Source organism: Barbus barbus (assembly GCF_936440315.1).
Source record: "Barbus barbus genome assembly, chromosome: 41".
Lineage (NCBI taxonomy): Eukaryota > Metazoa > Chordata > Actinopteri > Cypriniformes > Cyprinidae > Barbus > Barbus barbus.
In genome coordinates this window covers 15753201-15770919 of record NC_136719.1, presented here as the reverse complement: position 1 = coordinate 15770919, position 17719 = coordinate 15753201, and the positions used below count along the sequence as shown (strand labels likewise).

Sequence of the window (17719 nt, the reverse complement as noted above, 5' to 3'; positions counted from 1 at the left end):
CGTTAGCTTTGGATTTAAGGATAGATTATACAGTTGGTACATTAGTAAAACCATTACGCCCATGGAGAGTCCCGTAAACCACATATCCAAGTGAGTGTGTGTGTGTGTGTGTGTGTGCGCGCGCGCGCTTGCGTGTGAGAGAGTGTGTGACCAGTGTGGTCATTGAAAATGTGTTCAGATATATATTCTTCACAGAAAATGAGCCAAGGCCAATGAGTCTTGAGTTTAAAAAATAATTAATCGTATAATTTTTCTCTTGATAAAAAATGAAAACGGGTCCTACAGATCCGAACACTATACAAGGGTTAATTGCCAAACTTGTGGTGGTCGATTAACGTAATCATTTACGTGCCGCTGGCTTCCATCACATAACGTTGTCTGCAAACAGGTTACAGGATTATTGTTGATCATGTAACATTACACTGGTTTGAGAGTTTGGGATGTGTTGACTTACAGTAGTTTATAAACTATGATTAGTTGCATTTTCATTGCCATTTAAGTGAAATTATTGAACTTAAATATACAAGCTTGATAAAAATGATCATTCTGAAGAAAATTTCAGATGGCTTTTGCATCTGAACTCTTCATATATTTCACATCGTTTGGTTTGTTGCAATAGTGTTTTGCATTTAGCTACGATGTGATGTTTGACCATATTAAGTCTTTCTTAATTTTTGGTCTGTACTGTACTGTGTTCTCATGCTACAAGGCAAAATACAGATAATATTAACTTAAAAGTAAAGCATTCTTGGTGTTTTTGTCATGTTGCAATAGCCTGTTTACACTGATTATATATAAAAATCAAAGCTGATACTGTATGCTAATAGATAAAGGAGTCATAATAACATATCACATGCTTTCAATTCTTTATATATAGCTATGCAGTGTTGGATGGGTCGCTGTACGTGATGCAACACTTATTATAACCAGAGACTTAATATAATAAAGAGACTTGAGACTTGACTTGGACTCTAGCTTAAAGACTTGAGACTTGACTTGGACTCTAGCTCAAAGACTTGAGACTTGACTTGGACTCTAGCTCAGAGACTTGTGAGCATCTCTGGGTAAAACTAATGGAGCCTTCAGTCCCATTATGCTTTGTCTAGGCTTAATTTATTAAACCTAATTGGTTAGGCAAGATAACACAAAAATGAGTTCAGAAGTACAATAGTAAAGTAATTTTCTGTGCATTTGTTTGACTTCTGATTTATTATCCACTATAGGTAAATAAGACAATAATAAAGTCAAGTATATAGTAGATATAACAATTTCTGTAAAAAAAAAAAAAAGCTAAATTATTGCTGAAGTCATGAAAATATGAGTTTTGCACTTCAGCTACAGTACATTGCAGGTGCGAGAAAGTGAGAGAATTGTTCTGATTGGCTGTGCTTACGAACAATTTTGTTTCGTCACATAATACTAGTCTTGGTTAGGACACAGTGATAGCCTCGTAACAAAAATCACTTCATAAATTACTAAAATGCTAAACAATTTTCATTTGCAGGTATTACTGTATATTAATGCATTTTTTTAACTGTTTTGTTTCAATTTTTATTTGCAGGTATTACTGTATGTTAATGTATTTTTTAAACTGTTTTGTTTAATGTAAGTTTTGTCATGGTAAGTATTGAGTATTAAATTGTCTTCTGATGTTCACAAAAAATCAAGCCAATTTATTTATTTAGCGCTTTTTACAATTGACATGATTTCAAAGCAGATTTACAGAAAATTATCGCAGCAATAATGTCTTAGATTCCATATAAAATAACTAAAAATGTACTTCAAATATCCATACATCCATATCTTCCTCAGGCCCGCATGGAGCGCACTGACATCGGCACTCTCCTCGTACCCAATATCAGGTCGTCTGATGCAGGCACATATCTCTGTGTTGGAACCAACACTGTTGGTTCCTCAGAAGCTCAAATTGAGGTCATTGTCAAAAGAGGTGAGGCAAGTCCATTCAGTTTAGACTAGTATTTTTAGTATATAATAGTAATATTGTTCTGTCACGGTGATCAGGAGAAATCATCCCCTCTGGAGTCACCATCCAGCCCTTTATTGCTGCTGTATCTGTGTCTGTGACGTCCATCACCTCCCGTAAGTCCCCTAGATTGATGACAAACAGGAAAGTATCAATGGCCATCATGTTCACCTTGCAGATCATTAACCAAACATGGTATAATGCAGGCAGAGGCTGTTTCATAATGTTGTTAATTGTCATCCATCTTCATATTTTGGTTTTTCATGACTTATTTTCATTTTTGTTGATATTTTTTTCCATAATGGTGTCCATTTTGCCAAATACTTAACTGAATCGTTGAAAATGTTAAATTATGCATCTCTCTTCTGTTGTTTTTGGGAGTGTTTTCTTCACATTCTGTTTTTAGGACAGTTTTTTTTATATCTTAAGCTCTATTGGGACAGTAATTGTTTCTCATGGGGACATCATGCACTTACATTTGCAACATTTGACACAACCTAGCAAAAAAAAAAAGATGGTATGAGGGGGCATTTGGAGTTTTTGGAAAACCAATTCAGAAACCGTTATTAGTGGTATTCCAATTGGTGAACACCATTTTTGGTTCATTTTTTTCTAAATATTAATATCTATAAAAATAAATTTGCATAGCTTCTCAGTGATAAACTCAATCCTACAATCTGTGGAACAAGTTTTATGATGCTACGAACCCAGAAATGTAATTCTCTTTTGGTCAGGAACATTTATCCAAGTCTTATTTAATAATATAAAATCGACATGGATTGGTTTGTTTTGCATTTTATTTCTCCAAATGATGAATGTAATTTAAAAAATGTGCATAAATAAGTTAATGCAACCTCTTATTTATGTAAGATAACATTTGACCTGGCTGCGTGGTCGTCCTGCAAGCCCCAGTTTATATTTATGTATTGTATATTTTTTAAAATGCCACCACATATTACTGTTTGTCACAAAAACAGTAGGTAGTTTGGCTGAGGGTGGTGGGAGAAAAACACATTCTGGATTCAAAATGCAATAAGATCACAGACTAGCTCCTGGAAATGTTAACATATCCTTACATGAACATGAGGAAAAATGAATGAATAGGGCTAAAATAGACAAAAAATGACTGAAATAGCAAATACAGAATTAATATGACAAGAAGAATTCACTACTTTATCTAGAGAAGGACTAAACCCATAACTAGATACAAAATTAGAAGACTACACTACATAGGCAGATTTATCCTCCACATTTTAAATGTGTGAAATATTTTTTGCCACTTTCAATGGCACTTTTAGCCCAAGTCTTGTTTAATGCATTTGCTCAACATGTGCCCACTATATTTTGTGGTCTGATTGTGGAGTAGGTCTCCAGATCCCCATTATCTCCATTGAGCCACACAGCACAGCAGTGAAGCAGGGCGAGTCAGCGAGCTTCAGGTGCAGAGTCCACAGTGGAGCCCAGCCGGTGCGCTTAGAATGGAAACCCACCAACAACCTGCCTCTGCCAGGTACACTGCTGCAGTTCACTTTCATGTCATGGGGCAGTCGTGGCCTAATGGATAGAGAGTTGGACTTGTAACCCGAAGGTCGTGGGTTCGAGTCTCAGGTCTGGTAGGGATTGTAGGTGGGGGGAGTGAATAACCAAACACTCTCTCCACCCTCAATACCACGACTGAGGTGAGACCCTTGAGCAAGGCACCGAACCCCCAACTGCTCCCCTGGCGCCACAGCATTGGCTGCCCACTGCTCCGGGTGTATGTTCACTACTGTGTGTACACTTGGATGGGTTAAATGCAGAGCACACATTTCACTGCTGGTTATACTCTGTATAATTGTGTATGTGACAAATAAAAAACAAATTATAAATTATAATTATTATGTCATTCATCAATTAATATGATGCCTGAATAGAAATGATTTTGCTTGTTTTCATTTGTTCTGTAGATAACGTGAACTTTGGTGCTGACAATTCACTCATGACTATTACCAATGCCCAAGCCAAAAACCAGGGCACCTATCGCTGTGTGGCCAGCAACCTGTTCGGAATGACCCACAGTATTGCTTCATTCATTGTGAGAGGTAAACCAGTTCAGAAACAAACATTAATAATATTCCACTTTTGGTTTTGGCACCATTTTTTGGTTTCAGTTTTTCTGAACAGTTATCTTCAGATACTTTTGGTGCTCCATCTTAAAAGCATATTCTTATATTTTTGTCTGATTTCATTCTTAGAATCTCCTAAGGCTGTAGTGACCCCTGCAGGACCGGTGCGAATCAGGGTCGGTGATCCCATCAATCTCGAATGCCAGGCCGCTGGAGAGCCAAGACCCTCTGTCAGATGGCACAGACTAGACAACAACCGCAAGACAATGCTGAGCAGCCCCGTGCCTGCCGATTCCAGTGCTATCATGCAGGTTATGGGCCGTTTGAAGTGGAGCCCTTGTTGATTTCACAGTCGTTTGCCTCTATATGTTAATCAAAGTGTGTTTCATTCTATGTTCAGATCTTAGTTGCACGGCCGGAAGACAGTGGCACATATGTGTGCACTGCACAGAACAACCAGGGCACAACTGAAACTCGAATAGAGGTGTTTGTTGAAGGAGGGCCTCAGGTGCCCACTGTTCCCCGTGCCAGCGTACGTGAGCCTATGATAGTCGTGGTAGAGGGATCAACCACAACACTTCATTGCGACGCCAATGGTAGGTGCAACAGTAAGCAGCAGTTGACAGTTATGACTGTTAAAACACAATAGGTGAAAATGCAAGCAGAAAATATTTGCCTTCAAGCTTTTGTATCTTACCTAAAGGATTTCCAAAGCCCACCATCACATGGTCTAAAGTACGGTCTTCTCTGCCTTGGAGACACAAGATTGTTGACAACAGCCTGGTCTTACCTAATGTGGGCCGTCAGGACTCTGGTCAATATGTCTGCAATGCCACCAACCACATGGGCACCAGTGAAGTCATCATCATGCTGGAAGTAGACAGTGAGCTTAACTTATTCATAAAAATTATTGTTTTTATTCCTTGTCTATCTGATGCATGTTAATTTTACACTTCAAAAATAGTTTTCTTAATTATATTTTACTTTGTTTTCCAGAAAAAATGTCCCCCAAACCAAATAAATGTACTTGAAGCAAAATTGTTTACAATATTATGACTTTAGAGAATATATTTTGAAATACATTTATCATACATTCTTTTTGAACAATCATGTCTGACATCTAGATATTTATTACAAAATTATTATACACGGATACATATATAAAAAAAGAGATTTTTATAATCAGTATTTTTAGTATATTATTATTATTATTATTATTATTTTATTCAGTATTTTTGTTTGCCAGAAAACAAATCTAAATATCCTTAAAACATGTTAAATGTTCAGAATGTCATAAGATATTCATAAATGTTCATAAGATATTAATACATTTTAGATCATTTCTATTTAATTTATTTATCTTCTAATTTATATTCTACAAATTTTTGGTAACACTTTATTTTAAGGTGTCCTTGTTACATGTGCCTACTATTATAATAACAATAAATTATGCATGATTACATGCAAGTAACCCTAAATCAAACCCTAATCCTAATCCTAAACCTAACCTAACCATATAGTAAGTACATGTAGTTAATTAACATTACTCAGTACTTAAATTTATAATTACACTGTGATTACAAGGACACCTTTAAATAAAAAGTGTAACCAAATGCACTAAATAATATTCCTCAGAAAAAAAAAAATCTACTTTTTTTTTTTTCTTCTTTTTTTCTTCAAGTTAGTTTATTTTGTTTGTCTAAATATTTTTTGGTGGAAAACAACAAAAATAATTTATTTTAACATTGTAGCTTTTGTCTGAATTCCTCCAAGAAGTGTGAAGCATATTTTCCTGTTGTTGTAAAGCTCTCTAACATGAGCCAGTGGTAATTATCCAACATCCTCTTACTGACATTTCTTTGGTTGGAGCAGCCCCGCCCTATGTCACTTCCTTGCCTGATGACGTGTCCGTGCGAGTGGGTGAAGTAATCCGACTGCAGTGCCTGGCCCATGGCACTCCGCCCCTGCTTTTTGAGTGGACTAAGGTCAATGGCAGCTTGCCTCCTACTGCTCAGCAGCAAGGAGGAGACCTCCAGATCAACCTGGCCAAGGAGAGTGATGCCGGGACATACAAGTGTGTTTCCAGCAACAAGGTTGGCAAGAGTGAAGCGCTGGCCAGAGTCTCTGTCCAATGTGAGTACTGACAGTTCAGTTTCATGCATGCATCATGCATTCCTTCAAACTCACAAAGTGATCATCAGATGAATTCTAAGTACTAGCGTTCAGCTTGACCTCTGACCTCTGTGTCCTGCAGCACCCCTGTCAGTGAAAGTATCCCCACAGGTGGAAGTGAAGGCTCTGGGCAGCGCTGTGGAGTTTACCTGTGCTGCTAAAGGAGGGTCTCACATTGAGATTGAATGGCTGAAGGAGGGGGGAGTTCTTCCACCAAATCATCACATTAAAGACGGAGTGCTCAGGTGAGTCTCATCTAATATCAACATTGACTATCAAACAATCAATCAATCATTTATTAAGCACCTTAAAAACCATGAAGGTATAAATAAATAATAAATATCAGAATTAAGCAAAATTGATCAGATTTAAAAACACCAGAGTGGGTAACAAGGTTCCAGATCTATATGATTCAGGAGGGGTTGACTAATTCGCCACCAAATGTTGGTTTGTGTTTATTAATAAACTTATGCTATTGTTCAAAATATTTTTTATGTTTTTGAAAGAAGTCTCTTATGCTCACCCAGGCTGCATTTATTTAATCAAAAATAGAGTAAAAGAGTAATATTGTGAAATAAAATTACAATTTAAAATTACTGTGGCATTTGGACCAATCAGACACACAACTATTTGTTATATTTAACAAATAATCTCTAATACCCCCCCTCACCCAACCAAAGGGTCTGTGGACTCTTCCCACGAAATGCATCCAACACCTCAGAAAGACAGAACAGGCCTCTGGTTCCATGGCAACCGATCTGATAACACTTGTTTTATTGCACAAAGGAATGCGGGCAGAGCAACTCACTTCATTTCCCCTTAGGAAAGAGACATTATGCCATAAAAATGGACTCTTCTCTAATTAATTCTTAGAAAACCTTTCTTTGAATGATCACACATATCTTCGGGTCATTGTGTATGTTATTACTGTTCTTGTATATGTTTTTGTGTATTGTATACTGTTTTATGCATGCTTACAATAGATCACTAGTTAATATCACTTTAACTGCACCATGTTAAGTCTATCAATTCGTCTTCGGATGATCTAATTGAGAGTGAACATTACATGTTGATACTTATGCAACATATTAGTGTCCTAAGAATCTTTAGTAGTTTGTGCATTAACCCAGGCGAATTACCTATGGAAATTACCATGTTCAGAGACAAAGAATCGTAAAACCTTCCCTTCAAAAGTTCGGGACTCCCATTGGCTCTTTGACACCCCAGAGATGTGACCTCCTATAGCAAATAAAGCTCTCACATCAGTGACGCCCCTGCAGTCTGCGGTTCTGTTAGATCCTAAGAGGATGAGGAGGATGTGAGCTAGAACTCTTCTGGACCCTTAAGTTTTTGTGCCAGGCCTTGCGGCCTTGACTTTCCTTTCAACCAAGGATCCTCGGATCTCAGCAGATCTCTTTCTTAGCTCTTTTTCCCTTTCTACCTCATTTAACTAAACGAAACAGAGGTTTAGTATAAGCTATAGACCCCGTTATAAATGGCGCTGATGGTTTTATTCAGGTGGTTAACTGACTCTTTTCATAGCTTCATTCTCTGGTTTCCTGATGGTTTAATCCATCAACTCTCATTTGCCCTTTCCCCATGTATGAGTGATTGTATGTTTGTTTGTTAGACTGGTTTGCATTAGTGTTTAGTTAATAAAAGTTGTGTGCACAAATTACATGAGTTTCTGGTTCTGCCTTGCAAATTAAATGTCTCTTTACGATTTTGACTCTCGCTACATGCTCTAATGCATTAATAGGAAAGTATTTTCTGTGGCCAAGGAAATATCCTTTCTTAGAGTTGATATGAACTCGCACTGAATGTTTGCTGGACGGACAGATCAGTTGATGGCAATTTAATTCTGCTACAGTTATTATTGTCAGCCGATATAAATGAATGTAATTAATTGTAATTATTTATATACAATTCCCTTTTGAGCTAAAATTTGCTACATTATACTTGTCTATTTCACATATTTCAAAATGCAATTTGTTCCTGTGATGGCAAAACAGCAATTATTCCAGTCTTCAGTGTCACATGATTCTTCAGAAATCATAATATTTTATTCTCAATTAACACTACAAATTGTGTAAAAAGTGAGAAAATAATGCTAATTTCAAGGAATATAAATGTTTTAAATATTTATTTTTTTTCAATGTCAGTTTTTTTTTAACACGGTAGTGCACAACATCACTAATTATTAGTCAATAATTAAAAATTTTACTACAGTAAATTCTTTATAAATGATCAGTTCAGCTGATTATAACAAAATTATGACATTGTTAAATGATTTTGTATGCAGTTTTTGATGTATTTATTTGTTTCCCTTACTTTCATTTTGTTAAATAATATTTTCTTTCAGAGATGTAGTATTTTTTGCAATAAAATACCCTAATGTTTTGAATTATGTTGTGCCCTTTATTTATAATATTTGTGCAGAATCGAGAACCTTGAGCAAAGCAATGAGGGAATCTACATCTGCAGAGCTACAAGTATGTTTGGACAGGCTCAGGACAGTGGCAAACTCACCATTCAAGGTCCGTTATGATATCCAATATGTTTCCAAATCTTGGGTTACTAAACTTTAAAAACCAATGACTTTGTGCTCTTTGTCTTCACAGCTCTACCCAAAGTAATGATCAACGTGCGCACATCAGTACAAACGGTGATGGTGGGCAACTCAGTGGAGTTTGAGTGCCACGCGACCGGTGATCCTGAGCCCACGGTGCGCTGGAGTAAAGTGGGAGGCTCTCTTCCCAATCATGTGGAAATAAGAGGGAACCTCCTGAGGATTGATCAAGTGGTCGAATCAGATTCAGGACAGTACCGCTGCACAGCCACTAATAATGTTGGCTCGGAGTATAACCAGGTGGTCCTTAATATCCAGTGTGAGTACATTATTATACCCAGGATGTTTATGATGCTTCTTTTGCCATTGGTTTTTATTTGTATTATGTGACACCATAAAATGGCAAGCTGAATCCTGAATCCAATGCACTTTGTAGCCTTGCCTCAGATTTCTGCACAGCCTGAATCAATGGAAGTAACTGTTGGCTCTGATGCGGTCTTGCCTTGCATTGCATCTGGACACCCAGTCCCAACCATCATATGGTCAAAGGTAACCTTTATATTTCCTGGCTAAATTTGACCTAATTCGAAACACCAAAATCCTATTATACCATATAGTTTTGGTGTGTAGAGTACTAAATATGGTTCTGTTCACTTCAAAAAGAGATTGTTAAGCTCATGTGTGCTCTTCGTTCAGGTGGAGAATGAGTTGCCCCCTAAGTGCAGACAGGATGGCCATGTCCTGACAGTCCCTGGTGTCACACACACAGATGCAGGAACATATGTGTGTACGGCTGCTAATAAGCAAGGAAAAGTTGAGGCCTTCACCAGACTCGTTGTTCATGGTCTGTATGCAAGTCCATAATTTATTCAAGCCCGTTCTGTCTGTAGTTACATATTTTTTTCCAGAGTAAGTCTTTAGTCACAATGCTGCCTGTCTGTAATTGTGGCTTTGTGATGAGAGCACTGATTTCATCTGGATGGTTAGACAACTATAGTTCTGCTTAAGCATCTACACAGGATCTGGTTAAATGTTAGTAAGCAGATATATTTATCCAAAGTGATTTATGAAATGCTGCTTTTTGGATGTGTGGAGATTTGGAAACATCCTTAACTATTATGCTGCCACCACCAAAACATGTTTTTCATGAGCTATTTGTTGCTCTGAAGACTTTCTGAGATGTTCTACTTGTCTCGCTAACATGCATTCATGTTCATATGGTCTTCCAGAGAGAGTGATGCCCTATTTTACCCAGGAGCCACTCTCATACCTCACACTCCACACTATCAGAAACGTCTACCATGCATTCAGCATCAAAATTACCTTCAAGCCGGACAATGCTGATGGTAAGGACCCTCAAATCTTCCTAGATACTTCACTGCACCAAATCAGTTCTAAATCTGCAGTTCTGACTCTGTTTAAAAGTTTGTCATTACTGGAAGAAAAGAATGTTTATCATTTTGGGAAAGAAACTTCTCAGGTATTTTCTATAGTTTCTGTTGCTCATTAAATCGCCTGTTTGAAGATTCTTCAAAATGTCCAGTTCCAAAATCCAAGTTTTTATTTTTTGCTACAAAAATTAATTTGCAGTATTGCATGTACTAAGTAAAGAGCACACTGTTTCTAAACTGTTTTTCAAGGTTCAGTGAGTCCTTGTACAGTTTCTTTTATATATTTATTTCCTGTATGTAAACTCAATTATTCTTTTTGTTCTTTGCCCTCTTTCACATCTCTTTGGTATGAAGGGCTCATTTTGTATGCCGGTGAGTCTGCTTGCTTGCCCGAGAGTGCCAGAGAGCACATGCTGCAAGATTTTTTAATGCCATGCAGCAGCGCAGCTCAGCATCTCTCACTGGCACCTTAGAAGGGTCCTTATGAACATACGCAGGCATGGCTATAGATTATAGTGTTCATCAAAGCATTTCTGCTTCTTATTGAGTTGGTTGCAGCATGAAGGAATGTTATCATGAACCGACTGAAGCTTTTACACCTGGTAGTGAATGGTTTGTTTCTTTCTAAAAAGAAAAATTGAAATATTTAAAAACCCCTTAAAATTAAATCAGTCATTTTAAAGAGAAGCTTTAAGAGTTCCCTGTGTTTTTAATGTTACAGCCATAAATATTATATCAGTACTGCAATTTTACAGTTTAATGTAAAGTACAATTATATTGTTTTTCTTCAATACTCAGTTTTTTATTTTACAGTGAAATATTACAATAGTAATATTTTGTATTTTATGTAGGATTGTTATATTTATTAATATTTTTAGTTAGGAATTCTAATAATTAAAAATAAAATATATTAATAAAATTATTAATATTAAAATAATACCATATAAAAATATATATATATTAATGTTATTATTTTACAGCCATTTTATAGCCATCACTACATTTTGGCCTAATTGTGCAGATTTGTACAAGCAAGCACAGCAGACCAGGATTAAAAAAAAAAATAGCAATCACACTTTTTATCAAAAATTAATGCAATTCATTAATAGTAAGTCCATCAAGCCCCCCCCCCCCCCCCCGCAGCCCTGACAATAAATGTATAATGGCTAATATCATCTGATAATCCATATGGTAACAATATGTTGGGCCTCCTTACAAATAAAACCGAGAATTTTCGACAAGCTTGGTTAAAGTGACTTATAACCTAGAGGGTAAGTTCTGCACCAGTGCTTCTCAAAAAGTTTTGCTTCAGGATCTTATATTGGACAAAAAGTGGTAATCCAACATATTTTTGGGGTTTCAACCAACCAGTTGAGGGCCACTGATCTATATTACCCTATCTGATTATGTCATTATGCCCATGTGATGGAGAACGGGAAGACTCATGGCATGTGCCCATGCATGTGGCTTGCGTTGGCATTGTGAAATGCTGAACATGGCAGCAGCTTTTTACTCTGCATGCTGCTTTACCATCAGCTCAAAAAGACAAAAAAATGGCTTTGTGCACTGGCAAGCTTTTTGGCTAACTAGGCTGAATGCTGGCGTTGGACTTACTTTTCCCTTAATGTCCAGGTATGATTCTCTATAATGGACAAAAGAAGACCACCGGCGCTGACTTCTTATCTTTTGGATTGGTGGGTGGCCGTCCTGAATTCAGGTACATTAATCTTCAATATCAAAGCAATCTCAAGAAAACAAAATTTCATATCTGAAACTAGACTTAACTTCGGCTTTTTAATGTGACGTTCCAAATGTGCATATTTTCCTTCCACAGGTTTGATGTAGGCTCTGGTATGGCAACTATTCGTTACCCTACTCCCATTAAACTGGGCGAGTTTCACACAGTGAAGCTGTATAGGTATGAGACTCAGGGCTCTCTTATTGTGGATGGAGAAGCTCCTATAAATGGAACCTCACAGGTGCATATTCCTCTCTCCATAATTTGCTGATTTGTTATTCTTTCTTATGAATAAATGGTGTTAAAAAGTGGCGATTAAACATATAGTTGAACATATTCTGTGTCTGAGCAGGGAAAATTCAAGGGTCTGGATCTGAATGAGGATCTTTTTGTGGGCGGTTATCCAAACTACAGCATGCTTGCTAAAACTGCAGGCCTCAAGACAGGGTTTATCGGTGAGAAAACCGTTCTCTTATGTGAATTTTGTAGGAAAGTGTCAGTTGTAGCATTATTATCATTTGCATTCTTACACTGCGTTTTGGTCTTTCTTCAAGGCTGTATCAAGCAGCTGATTATCCAAGCTGAAGAGGTCATTTTCAAGGATCTTGATAAAAGTTCCACCGGAGTTTCGAATTGTCCCACTTGCAAGGAGCGCCCATGTCAGGTAATCGTTTACAAAAAAAATTGTTCTTTGAATTAAAAAGCACAGTGACTCAAAGTATTTGAACACTTGTCATATATGTGAATTTCATTGCTTAAGAAAAAAAGTATTAAATTAAGTAGCATCTAGCGTGACTTTTCTTGGCACTTTTAACCAACCACAGTGATCTTAAGTGGACAATTTTGTTTTTCTCAAATACTTTGTGTCTCTAACTTTTTGGGACCAGCGAATGCATTTTTTGTGGTTGGCCTGTGAAAATCAATTAGCTAAAGCAATGTGTGTGTTTCAGAATGGTGGCGTATGTGAGGACTTTGCCGCCAGTCTCTACAAATGCAGTTGCTCAAGAGGATTCACAGGGAGCAACTGTCAGCATCACTCTTCCTTGCACTGTCACACAGGTCAGCATTTGTAAAATCAGGAGCAGGTTTTGTAAACAACATGCTTGATGGACTTACTATTCTTTTTGCCCATGCCTGCAACAGAGGCCTGTGGACCTGATGCCACCTGTATTAACCGACCCAGTGGTTTGGGCTACGACTGCCGCTGTCACTTGGGCAAGTCTGGAAACAAGTGCATGGATGGTAAAGCTCAATATCCAGTCACATTTTAAATTTTCTAACCGTTTTAAGGTCAACTGTGGTTCTCACTATCCCTCTTCATGACAATCCCAGGTACTCTGGTAACAACTCCATTGTTTGATGGAGACGAGTCTTATATTGCATATCCTCCTCTTACTAATATTCATAATGACCTCCGGATTGAGATGGAGTTCAAGCCCATGGATTCAGATGGGCTGATGTTCTTCAGTGGAGGCAAAAAGATCAAAGTGGAGGACTTTGTGACCTTATCCATGGTGGACGGATATGTCGAGTTCCGATATGAACTTGGTACAGGTGAGAGATCTGATTATCAAATCATGATGTATTCTTAGCAAAAAATTTATTTATTTAAATTTTTTTTGTGCATGTGTGTCATGGTCATTGAAAGAAACCAGTGTTATTTCAGTGTTGTTGACAGAAAATTATAGTTTTTGTTGATATCTTGTATTAGTTTTTTCTTTTTTTTTCTTTTTGTTAAAGTTTTAATAGTTTAGGTAAAGTTTTAGTTAAAGGTTTGTTGTGTTTTTGTCATGTTTCTTATTATTATTATTATTATTATTATTTGGAAATATTTATAATTTTCAGGGGGTTTTTTTTTGGGGGGGGGTTGTACTCATACAGACTAAACAAAATGTAGTTAAATAAAATATGTTCAAGGTTTATTTAATAATTTAATTTTATTTCACTTGATTTTTATTTGATTTCATGTAATGGAAATGTTTATTTTTTATTATTTTAATTTTAGTTAACAATAATAACCCAGAAAGGAAGGGCTTAATGTTCGGAAAATGGTGATCATCACCCTAAAGAGGTCAAACTAAATATTGTATTATTATGAAATTGATGATTTTCTATTCATTTGATGTAATGTTTACAACCCTCTTACCCAAAATGTTGGACATTTTTCATAGCACTAAGCATTAACATTAAAAAACTAAATTAAATGTTTTAAATTTAGAAATATATAATTTAAGAATATATCAGATAATTTCGCACACATAGATACATATTATATATCATTATATAAATATATCATATATCATAATATATTAATATAAAAGTACTTTTTAAATTAATTTTTAAATAATTTTTTTTTTATTAATTTAAATATTTTTTAATTAATCCTGTAGATTTACAGAACAATTCTGTCCAAAAAACAAGAAAAAAAGTGCTCTGTTGTGCCCCCTTTCCCACCTAAAAGGTCTTGACCCTTCAAAATAAAAAGTTATTTGACACCTAAATGAAAAGTACCTCCTCACATGAGTGCAATGTAACCATACAGATGGCGAAACCCAGAAGCGGATATAATGACTTGTTCCTATCCTGCCCAAGCTAAATATACTTTTTTCCCCCGTGTTCTCAGGTCAAGCTGTTCTGCGTAGTCAGGAGCCTGTGTCTCTGGGTCAGTGGCATCGCGTGGTGGCAGAGCGGCTCAATAAGGACGGCTCCTTGAAGGTGGACCATGCACGAGAAATCACAATATCCTCTCCAGGCAAGGCCCAGGGCCTTAATATCCACACACACGTGTATCTGGGAGGAGTGCCCAGCATGGACATCTTGCCCAAACCAGCCAATGTTAGCATGCTGTTTGATGGATGCATAGGAGAGGTGAGAATGGCCTTCACATTAAGTTATGTTCATTACAGCCCACAGTCATGTTTCGATATTAAATCGTTTCATATTGGCTTTGTTTGTCTTTACAGGTCTTCATCAATGGAAAGAAGTTGGATATATCATACAGCTTCACTGAAAGCAGAGCCATCAGCCAGTGTAAAGATGGCAACCCATGTGACCGCAGGCCTTGTCTGCACGAAGGCACCTGTATGGCTAGTGCTGAGTACGAGTACCAGTGCATCTGCGCTGAAGGCTACGAGGGTAAGTCACTTAACCAACTTGTATTTGTGTTTGCATTTAATATTGGTATTGATAATGATTGTGGTAGTACTTGATACTGGAAAGAAATGGGTTCACCCATCCCTATTTTTAAGGTTGAAAGGAAGTCTCTGAAAATCTTATTCAATAAGTTTTATTTGTAATAATTGTTGTTTAATCCAAATTTATTCCATATTTTCCATTTCTTGCTTGTTGTTCCTCAGGTGACCGTTGTGAAATTGTGAGCCAGAGCTGTCGAGACTCCTCTCGGTGTCAGAACGGTGGCAGCTGTGTGAATAACCACTGTGTGTGTCCCGCCGGCTACACAGGCCGGCACTGTGAGAAAGGTTAGTTCACAACTGCTAGATGTTTAACACACTGTTTTGCAAAAATCATCTTGTATGTGATTTTTTCCTTCTGATTAGTGACTGCATTGATGCACGTCCAATATACATATATTGTACATTTTTTGCTGTGTGTTTCTATATTGTACATGTACTGTCAGCTCTTTCCACCCTAAATCCACTTTATCTTTAGGGACATATTATAAGGCGAGAATGGTGCTAGTTACAATATTTCTCAACGTAGGTTTATTTTTGAAAGACACATGCTTTAGTCTTCGGCAGAATAGAAGCTTATGTACATTTTCACTGTTATTGCCCATGACAGCAAATATTCACCAAACAGGTCCAAATACCTTTATGAGCATAAATGTGATGTTTAAATGTTAGCTTGGAGAATTCACAAGTTTTAAACTAGCCCAGTCTCACATACTAGTGTTATTTTTGTATTATTTATATACTAATATAGGATTTATTAATATTTACTTTTAGCTTATGTTTGATTTTCAGTTTTTTATAAAAATTTTAGTTGTTTTAGCAATCTTATGTGCTTTTGTCATTTTATTATTTTTTTTATTTCTATTTAGCTTTGTCTATTTAGTTCTTGTCATTTTTTTTAAAAATGTTTTTTACTTCAACTTATTTAATTTTACTTGGATGGCAAGGCAACAACTACGTTTTTTAAGTATACATGTATTTCATCCAATATTTGTATTTTATTTAAGCTTTTTCAATTAACAAAATTAGTTTTTAATAGTCCTATACATCTATTTTACGTTACGTTTTAAATATTGTCATTTAACATCTATGGTGGTAAATATACAGCATGTTTGCAATGTGACTTTAAATTGCTTTATTGTTCATACTGATAATGTATTGGTCTCTGTAGACACAGTTTCCCTCGTTTGTCATTTTACAGAATTCACGTTCTCTGTGGGAATAAAGGCATTTCTCTGTAGTTTTATAGCATTAAACTGAACCACAGCTGTAAGTGATTCATCATAAAGCACCATAGGGAAATAATTGTCGGTTCTTCGTAACGTACTGTGGCGACACTAGTCAGGCTGCCTAACGTCATCCAGCAGTAGTGTGTTGGCCGGTGAAAGAGGCCACATGTGAATGAATCTCACCCCTGCACTCTCATGGCTATCCCACACACACAGGGCAGGAGTCCAGCTTCACCGAGGCACTGTGGAATTTGGAGGGTATTGGGGGAAATGGTACAGTATGACTACAGTCTGCCTGACACGCTCGTCACTAACCAGGGGAGAGCGTCCTCCTCAGGGCCCATCAGCCCATCTAACAGCACAAATAAAACAACAACAACAAATGGCCTCAACGGGGCGACAAAAGGAAGCCAGAAAGTGAATCATTTTAGGGGTTTGTTTACATAGCTCTTATTACCAACATCACAGGCAATATCAAGCACATTTCTGATCAACAATACCGATGAAGAAAATTATTTTTGAAATGCATTTTTTCAAAAATAATTTTCTTCATTTTTATTGTTGAAAAAAAATCCTTATTAAAATCATCTTGATAATAAATTTGTCCTGATAAAAATAATTCCAAACTTAAAAAAAAAAAAAAAAAAAAAAGTGTAATTTTTAATGGTTTGAGCATAAATATCTAAATGTATTGAGGTTGATTCTTTAAACTATTTGTCAGTAGGGTTAAAAATTATTTGACAACATATTTGCTTATCTACATTATTTATGCAGTTATGCAAATTCATTGTTTTAAGGATGTTCTGATATTTGAATACAAATCTTTATTAAATATTAAGACAATTATTTTTCTACTATATTTAAACTGCTATTCAAAAGTCTGACACTTTTGAAAAGTCTCAGCTTTTTAAAAAATGTATTAAAAGCATTATTGTAACTTGTAATAATATTTCATAACATTTGTTTTTGCTGTATTTTTGATCAAATAAATGCAGCCTTATTGAAAAAAAAAATATTACCGACCCCAAATTGTTGAACAGCAGTGTATGTATATTAATGTATTTAATGTAAGGAACCTCTAATAAGTGCTTGATATCCCTGAAAGTTTTCTTTAAAAAAATAAAAACATATAACAGCTTATTGATACTGTTGTCTTGTAAATACATCCCTGAAATATTGTGCTTTCAAAATGAATGAATCAATCTGCACTCAGTGGGTTACTGTGTCCTCTGTGAAGTTTTAAATGTAACGTTGAGGGGGAATTCTATGTCTTCACTGTGATACGCTTAAAGTTTATGGTAGTTTTTGCAGTTTTTGTGGGCAATATTAAAATTATGATA

The 17719-nt window shown here is 36.3% G+C and overlaps 1 protein-coding gene across 14 annotated transcripts in view; it reads left to right on the top strand.

Moving 5' to 3' along the window:
- Nucleotides 1-17719, top strand: part of LOC306860410 (basement membrane-specific heparan sulfate proteoglycan core protein-like) — a 112905-nt gene that overhangs the window by 89152 nt on the left and 6034 nt on the right. For 8 of the 14 annotated variants that reach the window (XM_079402105.1, XM_079402101.1, XM_079402100.1 and 5 more), the window contains 26 exons: nucleotides 1813-1948; nucleotides 2023-2100; nucleotides 3351-3494; nucleotides 3931-4065; nucleotides 4219-4400; nucleotides 4490-4685; nucleotides 4793-4972; nucleotides 5962-6222; nucleotides 6344-6506; nucleotides 8701-8798; nucleotides 8883-9149; nucleotides 9267-9379; nucleotides 9527-9674; nucleotides 10060-10176; nucleotides 10576-10593; nucleotides 11854-11938; nucleotides 12056-12200; nucleotides 12312-12414; nucleotides 12514-12623; nucleotides 12910-13018; nucleotides 13103-13201; nucleotides 13292-13513; nucleotides 14583-14827; nucleotides 14923-15094; nucleotides 15316-15438; nucleotides 16596-16652. In XM_079402105.1, the coding sequence (XP_079258231.1) occupies nucleotides 1813-1948; nucleotides 2023-2100; nucleotides 3351-3494; nucleotides 3931-4065; nucleotides 4219-4400; nucleotides 4490-4685; nucleotides 4793-4972; nucleotides 5962-6222; nucleotides 6344-6506; nucleotides 8701-8798; nucleotides 8883-9149; nucleotides 9267-9379; nucleotides 9527-9674; nucleotides 10060-10176; nucleotides 10576-10593; nucleotides 11854-11938; nucleotides 12056-12200; nucleotides 12312-12414; nucleotides 12514-12623; nucleotides 12910-13018; nucleotides 13103-13201; nucleotides 13292-13513; nucleotides 14583-14827; nucleotides 14923-15094; nucleotides 15316-15438; nucleotides 16596-16652 (3706 nt within the window). The remainder of the gene's footprint in view (nucleotides 1-1812; nucleotides 1949-2022; nucleotides 2101-3350; nucleotides 3495-3930; nucleotides 4066-4218; nucleotides 4401-4489; nucleotides 4686-4792; nucleotides 4973-5961; nucleotides 6223-6343; nucleotides 6507-8700; nucleotides 8799-8882; nucleotides 9150-9266; nucleotides 9380-9526; nucleotides 9675-10059; nucleotides 10177-10575; nucleotides 10594-11853; nucleotides 11939-12055; nucleotides 12201-12311; nucleotides 12415-12513; nucleotides 12624-12909; nucleotides 13019-13102; nucleotides 13202-13291; nucleotides 13514-14582; nucleotides 14828-14922; nucleotides 15095-15315; nucleotides 15439-16595; nucleotides 16653-17719) is intronic. The other 6 variants (XM_079402108.1, XM_079402102.1, XM_079402099.1 and 3 more) reach the window with 3 other exon arrangements.